Genomic DNA, 27,730 nt, shown 5'->3' on the forward strand with positions numbered 1-27,730 from the left:
CTTGTTCAATCCAAACCACAAAGAACTTTCATGGTAAGTGCCTGAAGCTCCTTTCTAAATGTAGAGGTTCAGTTTACTTTTCAAGGTTTATGGCCATTGACAGATCTATTTCATTTGCACGAATTATGTCTTGCAACTTAGGACAGCTAGCAAAGTAGTAAGATAAAGTAAAAATACAATAAAAACAGAAAAATAAAAACACACTTATAAACTAACAAAGCAGTAATTGTCCAAACAGACAGTAAAAATAAAAAACTGCTCTTGAGTTGATATTATCAGTTCTTAAAAGCTGTCACCTAAATGATACTATCAAGTGGTCCAGTGGGCATTCCAAATTTGAGGAGCCATAGTTATACCTTTTCCAGCTCTATGACCTTCATTTTCTGGTTTTATTTGTTCCATTTTTGAGGTGAAATGACTAGAAGTGAATATGTCGGTATGTATTGTGTAGCTCAGAGTGGTCAGACACATGGCCCATTGGGTTGTATGTGGCCCTCGAAGCTGTTTTTGGCGGCCCTCCAGCTCCCCACCCTCTACCTCTGCCAGGGCAGCACAGCCAGGCTGGTGGCCTAAGGCAGGCTGCTGCTGCTGCTCTGCTGCTGGAGGAGCTCTGTGGAGCCACCAGGCTGCGCTCTTGAGCCCACTTGGAGCATAGCTGTGTCCCCAGGGCTCCAGAGCACCAGGGAGCAAACAATGCAGAGAAGAAGTGTGGAGTGGGTAGATATCTGTGTATGTTTCAGTATGGAATACTTCGCTTTCTTTTTTGTAATACAGAGAAGTTTGCGCTTTGGGTGGGTTTCTGTGAACTTCATAAAGTCCAAAACTTGAAACAATTTAGCAGACAATTCACTTGAGAGTTGCCTGTGGATGTCAACAATTAACCTCAAGGCATTGATCAACTTGTGAAGAATTCTCTAGCTCAAACATCTCATTGATGCCTGTGTTGTTAACAAAAGCGCATGCGTCTGTTTTGTATTAAATCTGTGTAATCAATAAATATATTAAATTGTGTATTTAATTCAATATATTAATTTGTATTTAAATATTTATATTTAATTAAATACATTAATTGTGTATATTCAATAATATTAACTATATTGCAAACATTTTAATTTACTGATATGGAAATTTGTGTTAATTTTGTGTGTGGCCCCCAGGTTCTGTGTCAAAGGACTTTTGTGGCTCATTTGGTTTCAGAGGTTGGACCGCCCTGTTGTAGTTGTTTTACTATACAGCTTGCTTCCCTGTGTGCTACCGGCTGGACACAAAAATGTTGCAGTATATGGGTCCATGGGAAAAACACCCTGCAGGCTTACTGATCAGAGTTTGTGTGATGTGTCTGCCTTTATTCCAAAGTACCTGGTCTCATCTTAGTTCCTTTCTTCCTCAGGGGAATGGCCCACTAGCTGAGATTGACCTGTGGCGAGAGAGAAATGCTACGTTGAGTGCCCTCACTCAGCAGCTCAAACTGCCCTTAGTCAAAAAGGTCTTGGAAGTGCTCACGGCAGCTAACATAGCAATTGTGGATAGCTTGCAGATAGTCATAAATGAGCTCTGCAAGCACCATGTGGAGGCAGTTGATAATGTGAGGTTCCTTTCTACTCTTGAACGACACCTAAAGGTAGGTTTTTATCAGCTGTATATGTAACATTCAGTAGCAGCAGGGCACTGTCCAACAATGTCCAAAAGTTTTGGATACAGAGTTCATAATTTTTTAACACCTCATGATGACTCATTTGTACATCACAGTAAGCCATAAAACATGCTTTGCCATACATGCCCTCTTTGCTCCTGTCTACTAGCAATGAGAGGAAAGAAGTCACATTCCTCTAGCTTGGTATTATGAGCCAACCAGGGATTGTGGTTTGGCTCCCTCCAAACAAGCTATGGTGGCACACTAAGGTTTATTCTTGGCTTACTAGTCGTGCTTTGTTTAAGCAAAACAAACCACAATTCCTGGTTTGGATGTAATGCTAAGCTATGGTTCATTGTTTGCTGCCTCTGCATATTCATGGAGGAGTAAAGAGGGACTGCACAGTAAGCTATGGTTAATGGCTTATTGCAGAGTACAAACACAGCCAACAACACTCTGTTATTAACAAGGAGCAATAGCAGCTGCTTCTTGTAGCAAAGGGCCTTTCTCTTAAATCATTGGTGCTACCAGGAACTGAATCTAGGGCCATTTGCTTGCAAACCATCTCATGTATCACCTCTAAAAAAACAACAACCTGGAGATGCAATTAAGGGTACCAACAACTTCTCCCCTTTTATGTATTGGTATAGCCTGCATCACTTCCTGGACAGAGTTTGTAAATAGTGACAACAGCATTAGAGACTCAGAATGGTGCAGCCAAGCAGCCCCAAGGCTGCTCAGATCCTTTGGAGATGAAATAAGGAGACGCCCTTTCCCCCGAGTAGTGTTCCTGGTCAGCTACCATCTTGGATATGTTTAATTAATTCAGTAGAACCTTTCTGTTGGGGGCCCTCAGTGACCCTACTATGCACTCCCTACCCGTTTCCTTTTCCATTCTTTGGGCTGTACCTCATTTTATGTTTCCAAAAACATGTGTCCTATTCCTTCATACTGATATTTTTTTTACAATATTTGCCATTGACTCAACAGAATTTAACACACGGCACTGGCTTCAACATTGTCTTGGATACAATTCCCTCACTGATGAATGCCTTGAGAATGGTGTGGATTATTTCACGGCACTACAACAAGGATGAAAGGATGATCCCCCTAATGGAAAGGATTGCCTGGGAGATCTCGGCAAGGGTCTGCAAGGTTGTGGATCTACGGACTTTGTTCAAGTATGTGGCATTCCCTTCTGTAAACTAAGCTAAAGTCTTGTTCTCAGGACCTTGCACCAGTTACTTTGCACACCCAGGTTGAGTGCGACTCCCTTCAGATCAGGAGCCATCCTCAGGAATGTGTGCTGCAGTGTAAATCTGGTTTTTCATCACTTACTTGCCTCATCTCTAGACCATTGTTTAGAGTTACACCCACTGCATAGCACAACATGCCATTTTTTGTAGTGCCAGGGTCCAAAGGTTATTAGTTTCTATGATGAAAGGCAAGAAATACATTTAATCTTTTGAGTGCTGAATATGGCTGTCTTTTCTTTTTGAATTTTGGATCAATTTTCCCCCGTGCTTTTTTATGGGCTCATAGGGAAGACAGGCAACTTGCAAAAACCAAAATGATAGAAGCCAAACGGACCCTTGAAATTTGGAAGGAGTCCTACTTTGACATCCGTGCCAAAATTGAAGCTTCAGGAAGAGACGCACGATGGGAATTTGACAGGAAGCGTTTATTTGAAAAAACAGATTATATGGCCATAATCTGTCAAGACCTCTATAACATATTGCAGGTAAGAGCATGCATGAATTACTGAAGAATAGGGTTTTCTTTACATCATTTGTTGAGCCCAGTCTAAGGTCTCCTAATGTGTGCTTGAGTTTCAAGACACACTCAGAGCTCCAAAGACGCACAGGCTTTCCTCACATCTTTTGCACAAGAGCAATGACATACATTTACTCCTTGTGTGGACTCAGAATTTAAAATTTCACTTTAACAAAGCATCAAGGAGAGCTGGTGTTTTTTGTTTTGTTCTTTATTAGATCACTGATGGGTTTGCCACTCTGAGTTCCTACGGGTGGGATATAAATTTAATAAAACAAATGAATAAATTGGCCAAAACTGATGGCTGGAGTCTGGACTCCAAATGAGGTGCTGTAAGGCTCAGGTGATAGAATAACTTCAGACTGCAGGGGAAGAATCACATTTCTTAATATTTCCCTACATGAGAAACTCCCTGCAACACCACCCCAAACATTTGAACACTGGCTTCCATTCATTTCACTGTCCAATATTGGCTTCTCTCTTGAAACACGTTTTATTGGGCCACAACTTTGCTGGCCTCTGGAATGGCTGCAATATACTCTCTTGCATTGCCCTACATATGTCCATGCAACTGCTTCGGTCTGCAGAACTGCTACAATTACAGGTGCTACATAATACTCATTCTCTACTTGCAATAAATTGATCTACAGTGGTGCCCCACAAGACGAACGCCTCGCAAGATGGAAAACTCGCTAGACGAAAGAGTTTTCCGTTTTCGAGTTGCTTCGCAAGACGAATTTCCCTATGGGCTTGCTTCGCAAGATGAAAACGTCTTGCGACTTTGTTTCCTTTGTCTTAAAACCGTTAAAACCAAGTGTGCCTTGCTTGAACAGCTGCAGTTGCGACTTGACTTCAAGGAGCAACTGTTAGCACGCGGTTTGGTAGCCTTTTTTCAGACTTTGCTCATTTTCGAAGCTTTTCCAAAACTTTTCCAGAACTTCTTTAGCATCCATTTGGTAAGTGAAACTTTTAAAACTTTTTGGGGGGTTTTTGGATTTTGGGTTGGGGTGTTTGGGATTCAAGGACTTGGTGTTGGGGGGGTTTCTGCGAGAATCTGGGAGCTTGTGGGGTTTTTTTTTTTTGAATTTTTAAGATTTTTCTGTGACCATTGGGCCATGTTGTGTTTTTTAAAAAAAATTCTGAGTTTGAATTTCTGTGTGCTGGGTGGCTGGGGGAACAGTTGGGGAGGATTTTGCAGGAATCTGGGAGCTTGTGGGGTTTTTTTTTTTAATTTTTAAGATTTTCTGTGACCATTGGGCCATGTTGGTTTTTTTTGAAAAAAATTTTCTGAGTTTGAATTTCTGTGTGTTGGGTGGCTGGGGGAACAGTTGGGGAGGCTTTTCCAAGAATCTGGGAGCTTGTGGGGGTTTTTTTTTTTTTGAATTTTTAAGATTTTCTGTGACCATTGGGCCATGTTGGTTTTTTTTGAAATTTTTTTTTCAGGGTTTGAATTTCTGTGTGCTGGTTGGCTGGGGGAACAGTTGGGGAGGGGTTTGCAGCAGTTGGGGAGGGGCTGGGGGAGCAGTTGGGGAGGGGTTTGCAATTTCTGTGTGGTGGGTTGGTGGGTGGCTGGGGGAACAGTTGAGGTTTTTGAAGACTTTGGTGATTTTTGAAGCTTTTCCAAAACTTCTTTTGCAGCCATTTGAAGTTTCTGAAGACTTCGGTGATTGATTGCTGAAGCTTTTCCAGAACTTCTTTTGCATCCATTTGGTAAGTTAAACTTTTAAAACTTTTTTGGGGGTTTTTGGATTTTGGGTTGGGGTGTTTGGGATTCAAGGACTTGGTTCTGGGTTTTAATTTCTGTGTGGTGGGTGGCTGGGTGCTTTTGCATTTTTTGGATTTGAAGCACATCACTGATTTTCCTTTTTTTGTGTGTGAGTTTACGAAGGTAGGAGCTGTGCTGCCATGGGACCCAAGAAGACCGGCGAGAGGAAGAAGGAGAAGGTGACGCTGGAAATGAAGAAGGAGATCATCCGGAAGCACGACGGTGGAATGCGTGTGACGGACCTCGCCAGGGAGTACGGGAGGAATCCATCGACCATCGGGACCATCCTGAAGATGAGGGAGAAGATCCTGGCGACTGATGCAGCCAAGGGAGTCACCAGGATCGTCAAGAACCGCCCAGCTGTTCTGGAAGAGGTCGAGAAGTTGCTGCTCATCTGGATAGAAGAGAAGCAGCGTGCAGGGGACACAGTGACTGAGGCTGTCATTTGTGAGAAGGCCAAGGCCTTGCACGCAGACCTCGTCCGGGAATAGCCAGGAACCTCAGGCGAGCCAGAAGTCTTCAAGGCAAGCAGAGGTTGGTTTGACCGGTTCAAGGCAAGATCTGGAATCCACAGCGTGGTCAGGCATGGAGAGGCTGCCAGTTCTGATGTTCCTGTGGCTGATGAGTTTGCAGCGGAGTTCCTGGAGGTTGTGAAGACGGAGGGCTACGTTCCACAGCAGGTCTTCAACTGCGACAAGACCGGGCTGTTTTGGAAGAGGATGCCCAAAAGGACTTTCATCACATAGGAGGAGGCCAAGTTGCCTGGCCACAAGCCCATGAAGGACCGTCTGACCCTGCTCTTCTGTGCCAACGCAAGCGGCGACCTGAAGATCAAGCCCCTGCTGGTGTACCACTCGGAGAACCCACGGGCCTTCAAGAGACACAAGATCGACAAGGAGCAGCTGAGTGTCATGTGGCGATCCAACAGCAAGGCTTGGGTCACACGTGTGCTGTTTGTGGACTGGGTCAATCTTGCTTTTGGCCCTGCTGTCAAACAGTACCTGCTGGACAACGACCTGTCGCTGAAGGCTTTGCTTCTGATGGACAATGCCCCTGCTCATCCTAAAGGCCTTGAGGTGGACTTGTTGGAGGAGTTCAGCTTCATCAACATCATGTTCCTGCCGCCTAACCCCACGCCACTGCTCCAGCCGATGGATCAGCAGGTCATCGCCAATTTCAAAAAACTCTACACCAAGGAGCTTTTCAGGCGATGCTTCGAGGTGACTGATTGCACCACCATCACCCTGCGGGAATTCTGGAAGGACCACTTCGACATCGTCACCTGCTTGAAGATGTCACCACGGCCTGGAATGGGCTCAGCCAGAGAAATTTGAATTGCGCTTGGCGCAGCCTGTGGCCGGACTGTGTGGCACCAAGTGACTCGGATGCACCAGAGTCAACAGTGCTGCAGGACATTGTCGCCTTGGGGAGGACCATGGGCCTGGAGGTCACAGAGGAGGACGTCTGCGAGCTGGTGGAGGAGCACGACCATGAGCTGACCACCCAGGAGCTGGTCGAACTGCAGGCAGAGGCTGCGCAGGAGTGGGCCTCGCTGGAAGAGGAGGAAGCAACTGAGGAACGGCTGTCCTCCAAAGAACTGAGGGACATTTGCCTGAAGTGGAAGGAGGTGCAGGCTTTTGCAGAGCGGCACCACCCTGACAAGCACGTGGCACATGACCTTGGGAACACTTACGATACGAGGGTCATGTCGCCTTTCAGGGAGGTACTGAAAAGGCAGATGAAGCAGCAGACCATGGACAGGTTCTTGAGCAAGAAGCAAAGAGTGGAAGAGGAGCCTTCTTCGAGTGGTCCCCCAGAGTCTTAGAAAATGTACTGTATACTTTGTTGATTTTTAAATGTTTTTCTGTCATGTTTATAAACTTAATTTATTGTTCCTTCAGTTTTTGAAATGCTCTTTACAGTATGTGTGACTTTAAAGAGCAGTTAATAAACTCTTTTTGTACCAAATTTGGCTTTGTTTGGACTTTTTTTGACCATAGGAACGCATTAATTGATTTTCAGTGCATTCCTATGGGATTTCGTGCTTCGCAAGACGAAAAATTCGCTAGACGAAAAAAATCGTGGAACGGATTAATTTCGTCTTGTGAGGCACCACTGTATTAGTGTGGCAGCCCCTACACTTTGGAACTCCCTGCCTGTTGACATGCAGCAGGCTCTTTTGCCATACTCCTTTTGGTGCCTGCTTAATACATCTTTGTGTGCTGGCAAGCCAACTCAGAAATGTAGAGTGTTGACACATGTTTTAATCTCTTTTTAGCTTACTGCTTATTTTAATTATCTTCTGTTTTTTTAAAAGAGTGAATCACTTTACAGGTTTTATTACAATCAAAAGGTATATAAATTTTGTTAAATGAAGTGCATTTGTTATTATCTAATCCGTACTTCCTTTTTGTTGTCATAAATATACTTGTGCATTTCTCTCCCACCTTCTTTTCCCTTGTATCCCATCCCCTTCTTCTCCTTTTCTTCATTACATAGTTTTAAAAAAATCAATAAAAACATTTCATACAGTTTGTAAGGATGCAATTTTTTAAAATAAATCATGCACACACAAACAAAAAAACCCTCCACAGAAGCAGAAAAGGAGCCCAGCAGGCAAAAAGGATAGGCTAGTTTCTGTTTGCAGTAAGTTTTTTTCTTTGCTTGGGAGAGTGCTATTCCTTATCTGTTGGCTGAGGTGATACAATTCATTCAGTCACCACTTTCTGCATCGTGTATAGACCTAGCTAGACCTGTGCCTGTGCTTCAGGATCATTTGTCTTGCTGCTGAAACAACTTCTTAGTTACTTCAAGTGACAATTTCACAGCACTCAGACAGTTTTTGTCAGCTGCTTGATGGCCGATCCTTAACCAGAAACTCTCTGGGTTTCTTGTCTGGCTTCTCAGACTAGCTCAGTTCCCATCTTCCTTTCTGGGAAAAATAAAGCACAGATTGAAAGCCGCTAGAAATTATATCTGCCTACACATCAGCTTTTTTTGTACCCTGATAGGTTATGGAAGAGTTTTACAACATCTTTGGTCCTGAACTGAAAGCTGTCACTGGGGATCCAAAGCGCATTGATGAAGTCTTGCGACGAGTTGACGCTCTTGTCAGTCCTATGGAGGTTCTGACCTTTGAGCCTTTCAACATCAGATGTGCAACTCAATGGAAGATAGTTATGGAGGAATTTAAAATGGAAGTTTTGGTAAGGAGCAGAAGCTTTGATTTGTATTTTTCTAGCTACTCACTAGAACCCCTTGTCTTCCTGCTAGAACCCATGAACAATAAGAATTTGACCTACAAGCCCCTTCAGTCCTTCTATGAAGTGATCTGTGAAAGAGCAGTTTGCATTTAGTATGGCGTTTGGAAACCTGAGCGGTTATTTTATTGCGTTAGGACTGCCTGCCATGCCCGCCATTGATAAATGAGAATGCCCCCCTTGTTAACTTCCCTTTCTTAATTTTTAGGATATAGAAAAAGAAGCAAAGAGCTTCATTGATGATTCTTTTAAGACTCTTCGTTCAGCAGAAGCTGCTTTTGACATGCTCTTAAACTTCAAACACATCCGCTCTCGAGAGGCCATTAATAAGCAGATGATGATGAAATTCAATGACATTTTGGCACAGTATTGTAAAGAGGTATTTGCTGTTCCTTTCCAGCCATGACTCCTTAGAACTTTTGGTGCCCTTTGTGGAATAGCATCTCACCTCAAAGTTTTATGCAGGAGCTGCTGAGACTGGTGACTCCCTTCTTATTCCCTATCCTGCCTTGCATGTTAAGCAGTAGCACCTCTCTCCCCGGGTAAGCACCAGCTACCTGCTGTGTTGGGAAGCTGGGAAACAACAGAGCCCCACCCAAGCTGCTTCACATCAACAGCCACGGATGTTGAGGCCTCCTTTCTCATAGCTGCATCAATCTTAAGGACTCCCCCAGTGGTGAGACTGGTCTTGATACCATAATAATTAACAACAGGGGTGACTTTCCTGGATTTCTTTGCTCACAGGGAAGTAGTCACCCTTTGTTTGTTTGTTTAAAAATCACACTAAAGCACCTCTTAAAAACTAGTAATAAGAGCCTATGAGTGAGTGGTATCTCTTGTTAATATAGATGACATAGGCACAATTCAAATAGGCACTGAGACACTCAAGCAACTACACACACCTATCAAAATGCTCTGGGACTCTGTCGGGGGGAGGGGGGGAGAGTCTTGTTTCTCTACTAAGAGTAATTGAGGGGTTGCATTTTGGGACAAGACAGTTCCTCTGCAGCAACAGCATGGCACAAAAACTTCTGAAGATGGTGATTCCCCCCAGATCTTTCTCAGAGCTTAAAAAGCCTCAAAAAATGTGGGCTTTTATATAGATAGTGTATGGGAAATGGTCAGTTCTATTAACAGAATTTTGAAATCCATTGGGCCTAGGTTATATATTGTAAGGTACTGGGAGGGTGTCTGAAACAAACATATTCAGTAGTTAGACTCTGCCACCTTAACTCCTGCCCCACCAGTGCTCAGCTACCACTGAAAACTGGGCAGAGTGAGCTCTAGGCTCTGTAGGTACCCTCCAAACTGCAGTTCTAGCTAGTCCGTGTCCACCAGGCTGTCTAAAGCCTCAGTGCTTGCACTTCAGTCTGAGCAACTAGCCTCTAGGTTGAGGACACTAGGTTCTGGTTCCCTTTCCCTAACTGCTAGCTTGGATCTTGCTCCCTGCCTAGCTTTGTCTACTCACCTGACTTTGGCCCTCCTGATCTTTGTTTGATGTTCTGGGACTTGTCCCAACCTGTTTTGGACATGCAGCTACTTCTGACCCCATTTGGATTATGAGGTGACTCCCTCACTTCCTGGATCTTGCCTGCCTGAAGCCTGACCCTACTGAAATCTGCCATGTAGCATCTTTAGATGTTGCTAATGATGAAACAAAGAATTTTGCCTAGTAAGATGATAAATATCCTTTTTTTAATTCACAGGTTGAGATAGTTAACAACATATTCGTCAGTAACCTTTCCAACCCACCTTTATGCAAAAACCACCCTCCAGTGGCAGGAGCAATTTACTGGGCCCGAACTCTTTTCTACCGTATAAAGCACACCATTGTTCGATTCCAAGAAGTAGAGGAGCTGCTGGCTAGTGAGCGTGGAAAGGAGGTGGGCTGGAGTTTTGTTACTAGTGAATAATAATGCACATTAGTATATATCAGAAACAGCATTTCAGTGAACTGGGAAGTTCAAAGTACATTGTTTTGGAATGGGAAGTTGCTGAATAACATTCTTGTTTTCATTTTTCAATATTGTTCTGTAAGCTGCTCTGGGATTTGCTTTGGGATGTAGAGCAAGACAGAAGAATGTTCAATGAATAAAAATGAAAAGATGAACTGCAGAAAGTAAAAGCTCTCTTGTCTGACCTGGGGTATTTTAGGTGAAACAAAAATATCTTGAAGTGGCAAAGAGAATGAAAGAATATGAAGATTTGAAATATGACCAGTGGAGAGATAACACAGAAGATAAGCTCCCAATTCTATTGAAAAAAACTCTCCTTGCTAAAGTTCATCCTTCTGGAGCTATTATTCAGGCTAATCCAGAGACCCGTGAGCAGGTGGCTATAATTTTTTTCTTGTTCCAGCCCTTTGCATATCCTTGGGAAGATAAGGATCTTGCATAATAATTTTCAGTTTAATAAATTTCTGTTTCTATTTGGCAACATTTCTTTCCCCTTTTGGTTTATGTTTTGACACATTGTCCTCCTTTCTGTGGTGGTTGATCTTCTGGGATGTAGAGTCCACGTACTGAAGAGATGGACACTGGAGAGAAAACTACTCGTTTCACAGTTAACTTTTCTCCCAAGCTTCGAGAGATAATCAATGAAACAAAATATATGGAACAACTTGGATTTCCAGTGCCTGAAATAGCCAGGAATGTGGCCCTTCAGGAGGACAAATTGCTTAGGTAAGGATATCATGTGAATCTGCTCTTGTCAGAGTACGTGGCAAGGGTGAAGCTGTTGGTTCTCCTTCATTGGTGGAGAGCATTCTGTTGCAAATCATTCCTCCTGTTTCCTCTGGTAGAGTCAAGCAAATTGGTAGACTTTGTTGCTTCAATTGGTGGAAAGCCCTTTCAGTTCTGGCCCTGCCTGCTCAGTGCTCACAGGCTTAGAGAGGAGATTTCCTCCATCTTTGTGTTTTTGGCTTGCTGCTTGCTCAACTCAGTAGCAGGTTGGTCTTGGCAGGAAAGGCAGAGATTCACCTCTTTAACGCTTTCAACTGTTGTTCAAAGGGCAGGACTGGGCCTAATACTAGGCAGAGTGGGCGTCTGCCTTGGGCAGCTGGTTCTGAGAGGGACATGTGTATGCATTATTTGTTATTGTTCGTATTTATCAATGACCTTCCAATTAAGTTCCAAGGCAATGTACAAACTATAATTTTTTAAAAAAAGTTTTAAAATGGCATGAGAAAAAAAACAGAAGGCAAATTTAAAAACAAAACAAAGTTGACATCCATGACATTTTCCATCCAGCTGAGAAAGCCCATGGAACAAAAAAAGTATTCAACTGTTTCTAGAAAGTGCATTGTGACTTGGCAGGAACGCTAACCTACAGAATAGGGGCAGCCACACTGAAAGCCCTGCTCCAAATTACTGTGGAGCAGGCTTCTGGTATGTTTCCAACTGGAAGGAAAGAGACCTATGGGATATATATGGGATAAGGTCATCACTCAGTGTGGGGCACCATCATATCCTTCAACTCAGGCAGCAAAATATATTGGGCTTGCCCTGTTGAAGAAGTAATAATAGCTGCTCCCAACTGTCACCAGAAGGGAAAAGATGGCTAAGTACTGCACACAATGTAATGTCCTTAAGAGTCGCTGAGAATTTTCAAGGGGCAAGGTAGCTTCCAAGGCCACTTATGAAAATGAAGGCCTGCTTATAACCGAGTAGAACTTGGTCAGGTAGCATACACTGCACATGGAATGATGATGATGATGATGCACATATGAATGGGTTGCTCCAGCTACTCTGGGGAGATTCCAACAGAGTATAAAAAACATAATGAAACATCAAACAATAAAAACGTCCTGATACAGGAGTGCCTTCACATTTCTTCTGGAAGTCATATAGTAGTTTATCTCTTGGACATTTGATGAGAGGGTGTTCCACAGGGCAGGCCTTCTTGGTAGTTTGGTGAACAATTTGAAGATTCCTCTTTTTGATTACATTTGTCCCAGATCTTGGGATGGGGGTTGTCCTCCCATTAAAGGGATATATTATTAATTTGCATGGACCTGCCTACTGGAAGAAGTGGAAGGAGCAGCTAACACCAGAACACACTTCATTGACCAGAATAAGTCTTCATGGTAAATCCAGTGTTCCTTTCCCATGACATTTTGTCGCATTTTTTTGCCACACACGGGCTGTTATTTCACTCTGACGGAGATGGGGAGGGGTACAATCAGTTCTTTGGCCCTTTGTGTGCCTTTCTGGGAGGGCCCTGGTGTGATGAAGCTGTGAGCCCACAGAGTGTTGAATCCAGTCGGGAAAAGAGAAAGCAGTGTTTTGCTGGTATTAAGGTTCTAGGAAGCTAATACTGGGTCAGGATGTGCAGGACCTGGGACAGCTCACACTGCAAACTCCCAAGGAAGATGAATGTTGTTGATCTGAGTACTTAAATAGCAACACAGGCCTGTTAAGTACCTTTGCTGAGAGCTACTTAGAATTTAAAGACAGAGCTCTGGCTTGGAACCTGGTACACTGGTATTGCTGGCTGATCCCCTCTGCCTTCTCTGCTTGGAACTTAAATGGGAGCAAGGGGCATCCAGAGAAGCAATGGAACTATAGTTTCTTTTCTTGAGGAAGGAGGGAAAGCACCAGCATGGGAAAAAAGAAAAAACCTTAAAAGCTAACTAGAAACAATGTTTTAAGACCCAGTATAATTTGGATTGTATGATCCTTGGTAGGAGCAACTTAATCAAACTTGTATGCTATCCGATAGGATATGTATTTAATTTGTCCCTGAAGAAGAGCCTTATGACCTGAACGCATTGTTTTTGTTGCACCTTTGAGCTCTCCTGCTTCCTTTGTTCCTGTCTCAGACACTTCAATGCGTGCTGATTTCTCAAAGCGTGTAGAAATTTTTTTTTTTTGGAGACAAACTGATGTGAAATTGGCACACCTGTAACCACTCAAATGTGTCTTTGTCAAGTATCTTAAGATGAGGTGATGCCTGAATGAAGCAGTTCTTAACAGTTTCCTTGTGCCTCTTTCTTTAGATATACTGATGGCATAAAACAGATGTTGGATCGCTATCACGCATTAATAGGAACACTGAATGAAGCAGAGACCCAGCTTCTGGATGAACAGATACAAGAACTTTGGCGAGTTTTCAGATCTGGTTACAAGAGGCTCAACTGGAACTCATTAGGTAATACATTTTCCCTTGTAAAACAACTTTAAGGCAATAATTATCAGTTAAAATTTGCTAGAACTTGACGTCTTTTTCCTTTTGCCATTCCATCCTATAAAGAGAGCAACCTAACACTTGGGTTTTATCTGAGATATATAGTAATTATTCTTTTTTCTTTTCTTTTTAAATATAACAGAGGAAAAAAGAAGTACCATCAGCTGCCATTAACAATAAAAACATTCCATCAGTCCTGAGTTAACCATATAAATGAATAAAGGCTGTCTGTATGTCCAAATAGGTATCCAAGTAAGGTTCATGGGTATAAGCTGTATCTTGTTGTATGGTAATTAAAGAAACAATAACACATTTTTAGTTCTTCTTAAAAAAGAATGGGTATAGTGGCCCGCCTGATGCTGTTGGACTTCCAGCTCCCCTCAGTCCCAGCCATCTTGGCCAGTGGTCAGGGATGATGGGAGTAGAAGTCCATAGAATCATAGAATGGTAGAGTTGGAAAGGACCCAATGGTCATCTAGTCCACCTCCTGCAATGCCGGAATCTCAGCTCAAGCATCCATGACAGATGGCCATCCAACCTTTGCTTAAAAACCTCCAAGGAAGGAGAGTCCACCATCTCTCATGGGAGTCTGCTCCACCACTGAACAGCTCTTACTGTCAGAAAGTTTTCCCATATGTTTAGTCGGAATCTCCTTTCTTGTAATTTGTAGCTGCCCCTCTGAAGAACTATTTATACTGGTGCCAACTTTGCTATATCTTAGAGCAGAGCTTTCCAAACTGTGTGTCGCAGCTTGTTAGTGTGTCAGCTGCAGTGTGTAGGTGTGTCGTGCGAAAGCTCCCCGTACTCCTCCTGGGGCTGGAAAGGAGTTAGTTAACCTCCAGTTTGCTAGTAAAACTGAATTACTGCACTGCGAAATGAAGCATGTCTAAAAAGTGTGTCACCAACATGAAAAGTTTGGAAAGCTCTGTCTTAGTGTAGGTCTCAGAATGGTTTTGTTCACTCCAGCATTTGAGATATTATGTGCGTGTTTTTTCAATCCTTGCTTCGATTAGTTTCCATCAAATGTATTGGATTGCTATCACTGATACAATATTTTGGATTTTTCTGCTGTTTTTTATTGACATCCTTGAGGACTTGCTAATGGAAAGCCATGAGAGACATATTTTGAATGCAGTGCGTACATATGGCTCCTGAAGACACACTTGCTTAGGCAAGCATTCCCCTGGACTGAACTTCTGGTTCTATTGTTCAACCTGTCTTTTCAATGTTGTATCACATAATTTAATTAAGGATGTTTTAATGCCCAATGGATATGGTATCATGTATTTTAATTATGTATTGATTTTATAGTTGTAAACAGCTTAGAAGCCATGTTGGCATATAAGCAGTATATAAACTAATAAATAATACATACCGTACATACCTGCATACTGGGTGTGGACTAAAGACACAATAATGATCTGGACTCCCTTTTGTTTCAAAGGTATTGGTGACTACATTGTGCGATGTACCCAGTCCATTGGGAAGTTTGAGTCACTTGTCCATCAAATTCACAAGAATGCTGAAGACATGTCTAATAAGCTTTTGTTAATAGAATCCACCAATTTGTTCAAAAGCCCAGCTTCCAAATATGAAGATTATCTTCCTGGTAAGCCTGTCTGTTTTTGCTGATTCTAGGCCTTGTACAGTCATTGGTGTGGTGCAGAGAGTCTAGGTTTCAGGTAGATAAATTCAGTCTCCATGTAGGAACAGTATTTATGTAATAAGGTGTGAAATGTGATTTGATGTTGTTATGGGTTAAAGGGGCTGCTTGTGTGTAAATGGTTGAGTTCTCAACTCATGCAATCAGTTTCTAAAACTCTCCCAGACCACGGAGCCATGGGTGCATGGCTACCTCAATCGCTGGCAGAATCCGTCAGTGGGCGCTTCCGGAATTTACGCCAACATAAGAGTTCCTTAACGGAAACTCTCCTTCTGGATTCTCTGCGTGACAGTTTCCTGCACGGGGTAGGCGTCCCCAACGGAGGTCCTGAGACTTCTCCGCTGTTCTCACTGGAAGTATCTTGGAGCCCTCCCTCCGACTGAGTTTCTGCAGGAACTCTCTCTCTCCCCCTGCTGGTTCCTTCCTCAGTGTCCGAGGGTCTCCTAGCCTCTTGGAGCCCTTCCACCACCTGACTCTCCGATGGCAGTTCCCTGACAGATGTGATTTGTTTCTGCTGCTTGATAATGGATTTAAAGTAAAAACAAAAGTCTGCAGTGCACTTTGTATGCTACCATGTACACACCTTTTCTTTGTGAAGAAAATGGCTTGAAGCAGTCCTTGAAGGTCATGTTCACATGAACATGAAGCAAACAGTGTTTCCTTCTTCTCTAGGGGCTATTCAGGAAATTGTTCCAAATATTGTTTTTTAAAAACAATATTTAAGATTTATTTATATATTACTTATTTCTGAAATCTCTAAGCAGTGCCATTAAAATTATAAAAGCATACAATGGTTCAGTGTTCCAACTAGTTGTGTTTTCCTTCAAGACATTCCATTCTACTCTCCCTACCTTTTTCCTTCTTTCTCCCAGCCCTCACCAACTGATACTGCGGCCACTGAACATGTTCAGTCTTCATTGGACTGTTTCAGAGGGAGTTTCCCTTAGGTGCGGGTTTTTTTCTACTTCTGCAAACTTTGGAGTCCTTCCTAGTTTGCTAATATCTCCCTCTTGTTTCTCTGTAGTCCCATTTCGGCTACATACCCACCATAACTCTGCACTTGAGTTTGCTATTTGTATGCGTGTATAGGTGTGTATATAATATGCTGCTGTTTCCATTTCTTCATTGATTTTGGGATATCCCAGAGCTTCCTTGTCATTGCTTTTTATTGTACGTGTTGCCATTCTCTCTGCACTAGGTAAAGGCCCGCTAGGAAAGAATTGAGAGGCACAGACTCCTTGAAGTGTTTGCATGCACAAGTAGTACTGGTGTTAACGCTATTTGTTTTTGAAAAGGAGATTGTGCACCCCTTTCTTCCTCCTACATTGAACAGCCCAGGTTTAAACACTGTTATGTGTGTTTTTTTTAGTTATGTGAAGTTACTGTCCTCATAAACATTGCTTAAGATTGTTTGATTACCCATGTGCTTGAGGACAAGTTATGAAGAAACCTTGAAAATGAAAGCTGGTATTCCAGTGGCTCCTCTAGATGTTATTTTACCCACACATTGTGTAAACGGGCACCTAAGAAAGTCTAAAGAGTTAGCCCTGGTACTGAAGCTGTAACTTGTATGAATTCCAAATAACTCTTCAAATCTTAATTTTGCAACCCACCTTGGCAGGGGCGAAAGAATACTTTGAATACATTAAGCATGAAAGATCCAGGGATGTTGAACATATGGTACACAAGTACATTTCCATTGGCCCCCTGCTAACAAAAATGGAGGGGCTTATTGTGAACACAAACACTGGCAGGGCCTCAAGACTGGTTCATTATTATGCCTTTTGGGAAAAGAAAGTTTACCAGAGCTTGACGACCCTGATTCTCAAGTAAGTCTGTTTGAACATATTTCTTCCTCTTCTGTCTAGTTGTTTGCTCTCTGAGTGCAACTTTCATTCATCTTTCCCTGGTTGGTGTGCAGGAGACACCCAGTAAAGAGTAGGTTAGCATCACCCACCACTTAGGCAAAGCCTCTTCATATGACATAGCTTTGCCGACTAGGCTCAACTCCTGAATCCCTGCCCCAGTTCCTTTTCCTAGGTCAAATCTCCTGCTATTTCCCTGTTTTATCTTTCCTAGATAATTCCTAGATAATTTCCTAGATAATTATCTCCTTTGGTTAGCTGAGTCAAATTCTGCTCTTTACCGCATGCCAAATGGGAAAGGAATATTGTGCAGTTCTTATGCATGTTCTTTCCAAGGAGTCCTCAGAGACACTCCTGCAGTTTGCCATAGGATGTTCTTCATGTTCATTTTTATCAGGACTGTTTGGAAAGGGCTTTGCCCTTCACATTCCTTTTGTTCTTCTACACACGTCATACTCTGGGGCTGACTCAGCTCCTGTTGGAACTGTGTCAGGGGCTTTTGAGCTGAGCATAGTCTACAAAGCTGTGTCACAAGCTGCTTCTTGGCTTAGGTGGTGGGGGATATTAACCTGCTCTTTACTGGACACATCATGCACACTTCCTGGAAGGAACATCAATGATAAGTGCCAATGTTCTGTTTCTCTTTGCAGAAATTTGCAGTCTTTCAATGCCGCTGTGACAGGGAACACCCCTCTCTTTCAAGCAGAAACAATTTTATCAGCTCCTGAAATCATCCTCCAGCCAAATGCTCCTGAAATTGAAAAAATGTGTGTACAATGCATTCGAGATTGTGTGGAAGTTACTAAAGTGAGTATTCTGTGTCAATTTGCAATGAGGTCTAGGTGAATTTCCTTTTCTTTGATTTATGTAACAAGACAGTAGAATACCATGCTACCTACAATGATTTAGGGGCATTAAAATTAAATATGCATGGTTCAATTAGGTATATTTCATCAAGATACAGATTTACAGATCAGAAGAAGTCAGTGAAATGATGTAGCCTGATTTTTGTATGATGTATAATCCAGCCTCCTAGTTAAAAATATAAGTGTTTTAGTAGTGGGATCCTCAGTCTGTTACTTGTGCAACCTGCCCCTTTAAGAGAAAATAATCTTCCTGGCTACACTTCTATTCATTAGGCCAATAATAAGTTTGAGTATGAACTGGTGAGGGAAGGATCACTCATAAGTGTTCAGCAAATGAATGACCCACTGTTCAAATCAATGCTTTGAAATACTGCATTAAGGCTGGCTCCATTGGACCAGGACATCATCAAGGGATTGATAGAAATGGAGTCAAGTGACCTGGAAGGAGGAGAAATCCCGAGGAGGGACCAGGAGGATCAACAAAGTTATATGATCTCATAATGGTGACAAAGAAAAAGGAGCATGAGGGAGGGGGAAGAGGAGCACAGGGCAGTAGTTTGATAAGAGAGGTGTTGGCAAGAGAGTGGAAAGGAAGGAGTAGAAATTCATGAGTGGCTATGCAAACCCTGAAGGGTAAGGAAAGCAGAATGGGATGTACAGTGATGCCTTGGGTTAAGTACTTAATTCATTCCAGACGTCCGTTCTTAACCTGAAACTGTTCTTAACCTGAAGCTCTACTTTAGCTAATGGGGCCTCCTGCTGCTGCCGTTGCGCCGCCGGAGCATGATTTCTGTTCTCATCCTGAAGCAAAGTTCTTAACCCGAGGTACTGTTTCTGGGTTAGCGGAGTCTGTAACCTGAAGCCTATGTAATCTGAAGCATATGTAACCCGAGGTACCACTGTACTGAGAGAGCAGGAAGGGCCTTGAGTTATGGGAGTCTAGCAAAGACCTCTGTCTTCTCATATTGCTATGCTGGCATCACTGATGCAAATGCAACTGATCTCCATGATAGCCCCCCTCCCCTTGCTGATGCAAAACCTGATACCCAATAAGGTCTTTTGTCTTCAATGCAGCATTTTGTTCGCTGGATGCATGGCACCTGCATTGATTGTCCACCACAGCAAACTGGTGACGACGAACCCATCATCTTTAGTTTCTTTAGCGATATCTCCCAGAACCCTTTAATCATTGAGCAGGCCATCCTCATTTCTCAGAACATGCACAAGCTTCTGGGCTCCCTCACAAAATACCTGAACCGGTGGAAGAGGTACCGCCCTCTATGGAAGTTAGACAAAGCCATTGTTATGGAAAAGTTTGCTGCCAAAAAGCCAGCCTGTGTCGTCTTTGATGACAAGTTGCAGTTCTACCTGAAGGTAGCCCAAGAAGTGATGCAGCAGCCCATGGTTAAAGACGAGCAGTGCATTCGCCTTCAGCTCGAACCTTTGGCTTCTACAGTGCAAGAAACTGCTAAAGGCTGGATGGCTTCACTCGGGAAACTGCTCAACGAATCAGCCAAAGAGGCACTTTACGAACTCCAAGAAAATATTGAAGTAAGAAACTATTTGACTGGCAATGAATCATTTTTATCAGGGGTAGTTAAGCACTGGTCATCCAGAGGTTCTTGTACGCCCACTTCCCATCAGCCACTACCACCATGGCCAGTGCTCAGGGATGGTGGGAGCCACATCTGAAAGGCCAAAGGCTGTAAAATGCCCTTATCAGCTCTACTGCCCAGTTAAGTTTGCAGAATATGGTCAGGTGGATAGGGGAATGGATACAGAAGGATGTAGCGAAGCTTCAATAATTTTCTGTAATTTGTTGGCATGTTAAGTCCACTCTTCTTTCATTTGGGCAAAGGGGAGTAGTTGAAGGGGATAGTTTGTTCTTCTGAAAGTTTGCTTTAAATTGTACCATGGCTCCACAGGCAAGCAGTTCCTTCTCTTGTTAACCCTTTCCGTCTCCCTAAAACATTTTTATGTTCTTTCTTCAAAAGTTCCCATATTTTATTAGTCTCTGTCATCTCAGACACTCCAAAGGTGTTCACACTTTTTCTGACTGTGCAGCACATTCCCCACTGACTTCTTTCAGTAAAATAACATAAGGGAAAAATAGTGAATCCAAGGCCATAGAAGAGGAAAGACAACACGTCTTTAATCCATACCAAAAATACTGTATCCAAAAATATCCACAACTAGAATTGAAGCTCTGAGGCCAGCAGAAGGCTGGAGGACATGTGGGAAAGTGGCTCACCACCTTACCACTGTATCTAAACACTGCCCCAGGGACCGTATGGCCTCTCCTGATTCAGATGTTATGAAGAAAAAAAGCTATGTGTTATCAGCATACTGACGGTACCTCACCCTGAATCTCCTGATGACTGCTTCCAGTGGCTTCAGATAGATACTAAATAGCATTGGGAATAAGATAATGTAGCTGCCAATGCTACTGTCTGGACTTAGTCCCAAATGTAGGACCGGAACCACCCAAAAATAGTGCCCCAAATTCCCATTCCCTGGAGCTGGTCCAGGAGGATGCCATGGTATCGAAAGCTGACGAGATCAAGAAACAGGAGCAAGGTTGCAATCCCCCTGTTTCACCCTTTGCAGAGGTCATTCCACTGGGATTGATGTAGCCCTGACTGAAGCTGGCTTGATTTCTCAACCATGGTGGTGCATAAATTGTTGCAATCCACTGCCTTCCACTTATATAACAAACAAATATTGTAACCACAATACACGTTATTTTTGCAACCCCAAGCTACTTCATTTTCATATTCTTGCATAATATAGTTTGCTGCAAGATCCTGAGGATCTATAATTGTATTTTTCATGAACAAATCATCGCTTAGTTAATGATACTGATGAATCATTGAAAGTATTTTCAGCTAAATGTTTCTTTTTAATGAACCATTCTCCCCAGAGATTATCGCATAACCTTAAGACAACTCCCAGTACCCTGGAAGATCTCAAATTCGTCTTGGGCACAATTGCCGAGATCAAAGATATGTCTCTAGAAGTGGAACTTAAATACTTGGATATTCGTGAGCGATACCGTACCCTTGAAATGTATAATATTCCTGTAAGTGAAATGCTGCAGTATTTGTGATAAGTGCTGCAGAATCTCAAGATAACCTTGCTCTATAATTTCCATTTGTTGGACTGGGAGGATGGGACTTTTTTGAAAGTCTCATGTCCCCAGACCTAATGAGTCACAGGCAATCAGGGAATTGTTGAAGGACCAGCTCTGGGTCATACACTGGACCTCAGAGTTTGGCAAATCTGGGATCATTCTTAGACAGGCTTCCTCAAACTCGGCCCTCTAGATGTTTTGAGACTACAATTTCCATCATCCCTGACCACTGGTCCTGCTAGCTAGGGATCATGTGAGTTGTAGGCCGAGTTTGAGGAAGCCTGTTCTTAGGGAATCTGCACTGATTTATATGACAGTAAATTATTATGGGAATGGGCTCAGTGGTGAAGTGCCAGCTTTGCATGCAAAAAGTGGCAGGTTCAGTCACTGGCATCTCTGGTTTAAAGAGGGAGATGATCAAGACCCTTTTCTCCTGGAAAGTTGCTGCTAGTCATAGTAGGCAGTGCGAGATGGGATGGACAAATAGTCTGACTTGGTATTGATGCACATGAACAAAATGGGCAAGATGATGAATTGCAGGGTCACACTAGACCCTACAGGGCAGGCATGTGTAATAGCCTGCTTTTCTGCTTGCAAGTGCGAAGTGTGAAGACATAGCCAGGGAGAGAAGGGTTAAACAACCCCTTTCTGTCCTCCTCACTTATGTTCTGCTCATATTTGCAGCCTTCAAATTTGTAACATCTAGTAGTTTAGTCTACAACTTTAACTCATGAGCTACTTTAATTAGGATTTGCTTGACTTGGTTCTAGGTCATGTGATTCTTTCCCAACTCAGCTATTCCAGGCTAAGCTATTCCAGCCTAAGGTGCAACAAGAATGTTGATGGAAAAGGGCTAGAGCCACCTCAATAAACAAAGCTGGTACTGCATGTTAGAAGTGCAACAGCAAATATCATTCAGTTAGTAACTTAAAAATTCATTCTATTAGTGTTAAAGACCTGAACCTAAGGCTCGAACTAAGAAAGACAAAATCTCTCTGTTCATTTCTCCTTAAATTAGACACTGTTTTTGCTAAGTAAAGTGTTATAAAGGGTTTTGGTTTCTCTGTCATCCAACTGTGTTGTTTAAGTGACTTTGCAGTACAGTGGATCTGAGAAATCTAGCATGCCAAAAGGAATCAAAATGCAGGGAACTCTTGAAAGTAGGATGGCAGAATACAGATTGGTTTGTGTGTTCTATAATAACAACATGGATTGGCTTGTTGGAAATTTAGAGGGCTATTGCAGATAGAGACCTTGAGGATAAGTGAGTTGGTAGAGCATGAGACTCAATCTTAGGGTTGTGGGTTTTCACTGCATTGCAGGCGGTTGCACTAGATGACCCTCATGGTCCCTTCTATGATTCTAAGAGGGCAGGTTGCTGTTAGCAGTTCTCATAGAAGAACCAAACAAAATGTCTTGTGAGTGACTCCCCAGGTATCATGCTGGGCTGCACACCAGCAGATTTAGACACGATCTGGAGCCTCAGACACACTTTTAAAAATTGAAATATTATTTTGCTTTAGACAACAGAAGAAGAACAGCAGTTGGTGGAAAAGATGAAGCTAATGTGGGATACACTTTTTAATGATGCAGCAGCAGTTGATCACAGCCTTGGAAGCATCAAAAAGACATTTACTGAGGTACTGTTCCTTTAACGTATATTGTAGAATCGGATGAATGCATTTGGAAGAGGAGCTAAACTAATTTGGATCATATTCCCCCTAGATCACAAGGGAGCAGATTGCAAACTACAGTAAGGAAATTGATGATTTTTACCATAGGTTTATCACTGAAGGACCAGGTTCTGTTGGTGAGAATCTTGACAGAGGTAAGAATGTGTGCGGGCTAGTACTCCTCTTATTAGGCAGCTGGAATAAACAATGGATAATGTTGCAGTGGCCCAGAATTCTTCAGACCTTCTTATATGAGAATATAAACACCACGGGTTTCCGGCCACGCTTACAAATCAATGGTGGTTGTTCTTCGTATCTCTCTGGGGGCTGTGAAGAAGTTCAAGCAGGGGAAGGAGGATTTATAAGGCATAAATCCTCGCAATGCCTCCCATTGGGGCCTGGGGGGTTGACTGTATCCTGCAGTGCCACGTAATCCTGTGTCTGCCAACTTGGAAGGCAGAATGGGAGTGACCTGGGAGTGTGTCCCTGCCATGGATGAGCCTCAGCATGATCTGTGGAGGGTTTCTGGATAATTTCTGGATAAAAGATAATTTCTGGATAAAAGATAATTTCTGGATAAAAAATGACTTTTATAAGACACTTGAAGAAATTCTGTTTGAATATATGAATGAAAAGATAATCCTGATGGGAGTAGCTTCCCTGGAATGGGTTAGAAATATAAGAAAAAGTGATACAAAAGAAGGGAAGCTACCCAAGGCCTTTTTTCAGATGACAGACAATTTAAGTCTAATTGATATGTGGAGAGAGAGAAAAACACTTACTGTACAGACAGTTCACATTTTATTTGAGCGTGCAAGCAAAATAGACGCTGTATGGCTTTCTAAAAAATTGTATATTAAGGTAAAGAAGGTAGAAATTCTACCTTAGACATTATCAGATCACAACTCTATCATTGTGGAATTAAGAACAGCACAAAATTTCCCAATGAGATGGAGATTAAATGAGAATTTATTAAATGATCAAGGAATATTAGAAAAGGGGGGGGGAATACAAAAGGATTATTTTGAAGTTAGTTTAAATCAGGAGACAATTCTAAAGGTAGAATGGGATGCGAGCAATGTGAACATGCAAGGTTTTTTTTAAAAAAAATTTGCATACCAAAAAAAGAAGAGTGTTGAAAAAGCAGGAAATTTTACAAGAAATAAAAAGGAAAGAAAAAGAATAAATTCTCCTTGAAAAGAGATAGTGAAATGGGATACTAAAATATTGCAAACAGTTTTCAATTATAATAAATCAAGAAGTAGAGTGGGAAATTAAATATTTAAAACAGAAACAATTTGAAAAAGCTAACAAACCAGGAAAATTATTAGCATGGCAAATAAAGGAAAGAGAAGAAAAATCCTGTATAAATAAAATTAATATAGGAAGGTAGATTTGTGGAAAACCCTAAAGAAATAAGAGATCAGTTTATGAGTTTCTATAGATAATTATATTGAGCTAAACAGGGAATACTAAAATACCAAAAGATAAAATGTTAATCCTGAATGGACTGGTGACAATGATGGAGATCTGGAAAGCTCTGTTCTGTCCAGGTGAAACTAGGGATGGGTGAATCTGTCAATTTCAGTTTCTATTTTTCCAGTCTTAAATTCAGTTCCTGACATTTCCACAGCAATTTGCAAATTTTAGTTAAAATTATCTTCCTTAAAATTTATCAACATTTTAGTGCAATTTTATCCTAATACATTTATATGAGAATAATTTTGGCTAATAATAAGCATTTTTGCAAGCAATTTCAGCTAGTATAATGCATTCTTGAATGTTATTTTCACTAATATATATATATGCTTACGCACATTTTATGCTAAATTTGTACATATTACCCATGTGGAAAAGTGCATTGCAAAATTCTGAAAATGTGAGTTTCAAGGAAAAGGTGAGTTTTGGTTTGCATATTCCTTTTGGAAAGTGTGCATTAGGTAAGTATGTCTTTAAGTGTGAACTGAATAAAAATTATCCTAAGTCTCTATTGGGACTCACTATGGCCTCAGGTGAACTTAGAGGGCACTGTAGAAGAAAACACCCAGAGCTTGCTTGCATCTGTCCATTGGAAGAGAAGGTCAGTAATGGGGACCAAACTTTCCCATAGGGAAACTTGTTTCCCGTTACTGATCTTTTCATTGAGAATCTGCTGGTAGATTTCCTGGGAAAGTGTTCTGGGCCAGAATGTGTTTTGTACAAGAAGCAAAAAGCACAGTTAGACCTGACCTGAGCTTCTGTTGTGGATCAGATCTTGTAGAGATTTCACCTATGGGGATGTCTATAGCTAAGAGTGCTACATATGGTGACTATTCCTCATCCCTTGATGCCATATATTCTCTCTTGCCATCTGCAGGGTTAGAGCTCATGGTAGTTTTTGAAAAAGAACTGGAGAAGCATGAGAAAAATCGTCAGGAACTGGCAAATGCTGAAAAACTATTTGACCTTCCAATCACAATGTACCCTGATTTAATGAAAATCCAGAAGGAGATGAAGGGCCTGAGGCAGATCTATGATATTTACAAGTTGCAGCGAGTAAGTGGGTTTGTTTTAAATAAGAGTGTGTGTGTGTGTGTGTGTGTGTGTGTGTGTGTGTGTGTATACCGTAGATTCCGGCGTATAAAATGACTTTTTAAACCCGGAAAAGAGGTTAAAAATTCAGGGGTCGTCTTATACGCTGGGTATGGAGCCCGCCCACTGCTGCTTCGGAAGCTGCCAAAGCTGCCGCAGCAGCAGCAGCAGCGGGCGGTGGGCTCCGCGCTGGGAGGAAGCTGCCCAGCGATGCTAAGCCGGCTTCGCTGGGTGGCTTCCTCCCAGCACGTAGCTGCCCAGTGTGTTAGGCGACTGGGATTATAAGACGAACCCCCAAATTGGCAGCTGCCAATTTGGGGGGTTGTCTAATACGCCCAGCCGCCTAATATGCCGCAATCTACGGTATATATATATATAGAGAGAGAGAGTTCTCATAGCTGAGGGCTTTGTCTGAATCACAGAAGGTTCATGCTTCAAATCTCACACCAGGTCAGTGGCGCCGTGTTGTGCCCAACATTGGGGGGTCCTGTTGCACATGCATGGCATCACATATGTGATGCCCCCGCAAACCTGGCCAGGTCAACTCAGCCCACCATCCCCTACCCACTACCAGCTGCCTTACCTTTATGAAAGGGACACGAGGGGCAAAGATGCTTCACCCTGCATGTCCTTGGCAGAGATTGCCAGTGCTCTAGTGTTCATCAAAGGGACACACAGGGGGAAGATGCTTTGCACTGCTGCATCCCTGGGGAGCCTCAAAAGGACGCAACATCTTGGTCCTGGTGCGTCCTTTTGAGGATTGCAACAAAATTTTTGGGGCCCCCTTCTTGAAAGTATGGGGGGCTGGCCCCCATGTCCCCGCATAGATGGCACACCTGCACGAAATTGCAGTGTATGGCCTATTTCAGTTCAACCATCTGTAAGCAGGGGCTCAGTCCATTGGGTAGAGAAAGTCAAATGGAATTATCTACTATCTGTACATTAAGCTTTAAAAATAAGAGTGCTTTCTGGACTGGTAGGGGAGAGCAGTACCTTTTTAGGGTGTGTCTACACTGTATTTTGAAAAAGTTTTGCATTATATGTAGCTGCAGGTATTTATTTTATTACATTTGAATCCCTCAGTTCATCAGAGATTGGCTTCCAAAGCAACTTATAACAAATTAAAGTCTTGGTGTGTGCACAGTAGTCACTTCTGTCCTTTGACGGTTGGTAATATAATCCAGGTTCCAGGTTTTTCTCTCCAGAGGGAAAGTTCAGGAGAAACAGTGGGTGGACTTGGAGGCTAGTTGGTGACAGCTAGTATACACAACATCTAGACTACTATCTAGAGATAGATGTATCAGTCTGTTTCTGGTTTATCAATCTCTCATGTACAGGCAGCGTTCCAGGTCATCATGCAGGATGGTGGAGTGCACATAAACCTGCTCCACCCTGCTACGACACTGCCCCACCTTGCTCCCTTTTTCAGCTACTACTAGGTTGCCACGATGTGCGCATGCATGGTCATGCATCAATTGCATGTATGTTAATCAGTTGTTTCCTCTACTTCATTCATAATTCTGTCCCACCCCATTTGCACATTTGTCTCTGCTGTCTGTACAAGGATTTGTTTTGAAGATAAATATTTTATCACACAATATATATCTCAGTGTGAAGATTTCTAAATATATTTTACACTAATACATTTCTTTGTGCATTTTGGTACTTTTTAAAAAAGTGAGAACTGTATTGCAAAACTTAAGAAACGTGAAAGCTGAAGGATCATTATATTCCAGTCTGATTATTAGTTCAGAAGGTACAAATTAGCTCAATTCTCTTAAATGTGTAGACCAAACAAAATCATCCTACGTTCCCAGTTCTTACCCTGATCAGCACTTCCAGGTTTTTATGTGCAATGCTTTGTACATTCTCTTTTTTGGCCAGAGTCTACTCACCTTTCCTACTCAACAATGTGTGTGAAAGTGTGTGTTTGTGTGTGTGTGTGTGTGTGTGTGTGAGAGAGAGAGAGAGAGAGAGAGAGAGAGAGAGAGAGAAGGGTATACACCTTCTATAAATTGGTTCAGATCTAATTGTTTTGATCCATTAAACCAGGCATGGGCAAATTCCAGCCCTCCAGATGTTTGGGACCACAATTCCCATCATCCCTAGCTAACAGGACCAGTGGTCAGGGATGATGGGCATTGTAGTCCCAAACATCTGGAGGGCCGGAGTTTGCCTATGCCTGCATTAAACCATGTGAATGAGCCATGTGGCCATGCAATTCCTCCCCTCTTCTCCCTTATATTGTGTTACTTAATTCAAAACTTCCAAGGTTTCTTAAAGTACAATTTTCAATAGAACCAGGAAATTAGTTTGAGCAATCCTTGCTAACCAGGACATCAAACTA

The 27,730-nt window shown here is 42.4% G+C and overlaps 1 protein-coding gene across 2 annotated transcripts in view; it reads left to right on the top strand.

The window, feature by feature from the left end:
* The window catches only part of DNAH10 (dynein axonemal heavy chain 10), a 118,746-nt gene that overhangs the window by 14,191 nt on the left and 76,825 nt on the right, over positions 1 to 27,730 (top strand). For both annotated transcript variants that reach the window (XM_079957700.1, XM_079957701.1), the window contains 17 exons: positions 1,391 to 1,621; positions 2,624 to 2,814; positions 3,176 to 3,374; positions 8,183 to 8,377; positions 8,640 to 8,810; positions 10,138 to 10,314; positions 10,586 to 10,762; positions 10,943 to 11,112; positions 13,428 to 13,579; positions 15,060 to 15,224; positions 16,900 to 17,107; positions 17,794 to 17,950; positions 19,084 to 19,560; positions 20,930 to 21,088; positions 22,663 to 22,779; positions 22,865 to 22,967; positions 25,169 to 25,347. In XM_079957700.1, coding sequence (XP_079813826.1) covers positions 1,391 to 1,621; positions 2,624 to 2,814; positions 3,176 to 3,374; positions 8,183 to 8,377; positions 8,640 to 8,810; positions 10,138 to 10,314; positions 10,586 to 10,762; positions 10,943 to 11,112; positions 13,428 to 13,579; positions 15,060 to 15,224; positions 16,900 to 17,107; positions 17,794 to 17,950; positions 19,084 to 19,560; positions 20,930 to 21,088; positions 22,663 to 22,779; positions 22,865 to 22,967; positions 25,169 to 25,347 — 3,228 coding nt within the window. The remainder of the gene's footprint in view (positions 1 to 1,390; positions 1,622 to 2,623; positions 2,815 to 3,175; positions 3,375 to 8,182; positions 8,378 to 8,639; positions 8,811 to 10,137; positions 10,315 to 10,585; positions 10,763 to 10,942; positions 11,113 to 13,427; positions 13,580 to 15,059; positions 15,225 to 16,899; positions 17,108 to 17,793; positions 17,951 to 19,083; positions 19,561 to 20,929; positions 21,089 to 22,662; positions 22,780 to 22,864; positions 22,968 to 25,168; positions 25,348 to 27,730) is intronic.

The sequence above is a fragment of the Podarcis cretensis genome (assembly GCF_951804945.1).
Source record: "Podarcis cretensis genome assembly, chromosome: 16".
Taxonomy (NCBI): Eukaryota; Metazoa; Chordata; class Lepidosauria; order Squamata; family Lacertidae; genus Podarcis; species Podarcis cretensis.